General features: G+C 30.3%; 1 protein-coding gene across 1 annotated transcript; it reads left to right on the forward strand.

Annotated features, from left to right (window-relative positions):
* Nucleotides 1–1026: 1026 nt before the first annotated feature.
* On the forward strand, nucleotides 1027–1791 carry LOC133828927 (uncharacterized). Its single transcript, XM_062258963.1, has 2 exons — nucleotides 1027–1413; nucleotides 1527–1791. Exons 1-2 carry the CDS (start codon nucleotides 1171–1173, stop codon nucleotides 1617–1619), a joined length of 336 nt encoding a protein of 111 aa, XP_062114947.1. The 5' UTR covers nucleotides 1027–1170; the 3' UTR covers nucleotides 1620–1791.
* Nucleotides 1792–2427: the final 636 nt, after the last annotated feature.

Here is a 2427-nt window from a genome sequence, read left to right on the forward strand (position 1 = left end):
AATGATAAAATGAAAAGAAGCATAAAAGTAAAGAAATAAAAGGCAAAAACAGATGAAAAAGAAGAATAAATTATACACAGTTTACAAGGTAATTATTTCTGCTATATATTAGATTTGATAAGTTTTATATACAATGAATGGTTGATATTACTAAAATTTTCTATACAATCAAAGGATGAGATCCTAGGGTCGTAAAAAAAATTGACTATTCGGCTTATTATATATAGAAAGATATACATATATGTATTTTATATTAAAAAAATAATGAAAAAGAAGAAGAAGAGAAAGATGACAATGAGGTTAGTAGATCACCTAATCTTGCCAATACTTGATTGGAATAATGCATGTATGAGATTTTAGTGTTTGGCTTATTCAGATGAAAAGCATCTGATGAGTTGAAAAGTTTGTGGTTTAAAGAATCTCAGTTGCAATTACAGAGGAATATAAGTACATGTGTGTCGTTTAAGATTATCATTTTATTTTATGAGACTACCACAAACCGTCAAACGGTGGCCTCCATTTCCAGACTTGGGTAAGTGGACTAGCTAGTATATTAACTAGCTAATGCATACACGTGTCTCACTCTCAACCAACTACTTTTTCATGCAAAATTATTAACAATTATCCCTTATAAGCATAATAAGAAAATAATACAAACAAAAATACATCTACTTACTAATTTTACTGTAAAAAAAAGAAAATATACTAATTTTCATGAGGCTTTGTATATCATTACTGTAAAGACTTTAGAACTAATAATAGTCCAAAAGTAAATGAGTTTAGAAGTTGGGGAATCGAATCTTAACAATAAGTAGGCTATTAATTAATCCCACCAAAACTTGAAAAACTAATGGAATAGGCCAAAAGAAAGATGAGAGTGGTACCATTAATACTCTACTCATTGCTGTATTCGTATTTATAACTGAAGTTTTAAAATATATATATATATATATATAGAGAGAGAGAGAGAGAGAGTGAGAGAGAGAGAGAGAGAGATTGCATTAAATATGTATGTATGTACACAGTGGCAGGTGTCTTCTGGTAGTAGAGACATTCTGATACACAAATTAAGTGTAAGAAACGAAATAAATACCTCCCACTTACCACCCCAGAGAAAGCAGGCCCATATAGACCCAAGAAGAAGAGAAGAAGAAGAAGAAGAAGAAGAAGATGATGATGAAAAGTTCAGAAAAGAAGGATAAGGAGGATGAGGAAGGAGAAGAGCACATAAGATCAGAAGAAGGAAACAGTGTGTTCATCAGTCCCTGCTGCAACTTCTTAGGCTTTGTAGTCAAGGTTTTTGTCAAGTGCTTGGGCCATGACCAAGACGACTATTCCCCTGTTCCTACTCAAACTACAGATCAACCTCCTTCTAAGGATCCATCTGCTGATCAAACTCAAACAAAAACCACTGTAAAATCTCTTTCTTTCTTTCTTTCTTTTATTTTCATTTTTTACTTATTGTTGGGTCATGAATTTACAAATATATTTTGGTTAATTAATTTTATAACATATATTAATTGCAGGAGGAAGACAACATAACTGATATAGAACTTGCCAGGAGTCCACCATCACGAAGAGAAGGATTCACCCGCGGAGGAGGTGGTCAAAACAACTGATTAACAATATATATATATATATATATATATATCGATCGATCTCAAGGTCCCCATAACCTTTTCACTATTTGAGTGTTCAACTATAGAGTTTGTATTTACTAATTAGAGTAACCCATGTCTTTGTGTTTGTATATGTATAAATTTGTGATAAATATATTGATGGTCTCTTTTACTTACTTCTCTAAAGACATGCATCATGATGCATTCGTGTCTTTTTCTCTTTTCTCTTTTCTCTTTTCTTTCCTCGTATTAATGACATTAACAGTTTCATATACGATATAAGTACATATTTATATAAGAAATCATGTATTTAATTTACAGTTATAAATGATCATCTTTAATTGGTCTGATTCTTTATTGGAAAAATATACGTAATATGTTTCGTTCTGCTTGTTGAAATATTAAACTTGATTTAATATAGTTAATTTCTAGAATTTTCTTGTTATTACTAAAGTTTCTAGACTATTCATATATTTACTAAAGTTTCTAGACTATTCATATATTTACTAAAGTTTCTAGAGTTTCCTTGATTGTTTGAGTACTCTTGAATTTTCTAGAATTATCTTTCACTTGTGTTAGTAGTGGGAATTATGTAAAAAAATGTAGAAGCTAGTCATTTAATAATGTTTCTAGATTAGTCCATAGTGTCCTATAAATAAAGATGTAATCCCATCATTTTGTATTAAGTCAAAAATCACACAAGTTGAGATATAAAATATAGCTTCTTCCATTCAAGTATTCTCTCCAAAATTCTTCTTATTTTCCAACAAAGTGGTACCAGAGCCAAGTTTGTGAAGAAAAATTGCAA

Source organism: Humulus lupulus, chromosome 1 (genome assembly GCF_963169125.1).
Source record: "Humulus lupulus chromosome 1, drHumLupu1.1, whole genome shotgun sequence".
In the NCBI taxonomy this organism is placed as follows: domain Eukaryota; kingdom Viridiplantae; phylum Streptophyta; class Magnoliopsida; order Rosales; family Cannabaceae; genus Humulus; species Humulus lupulus.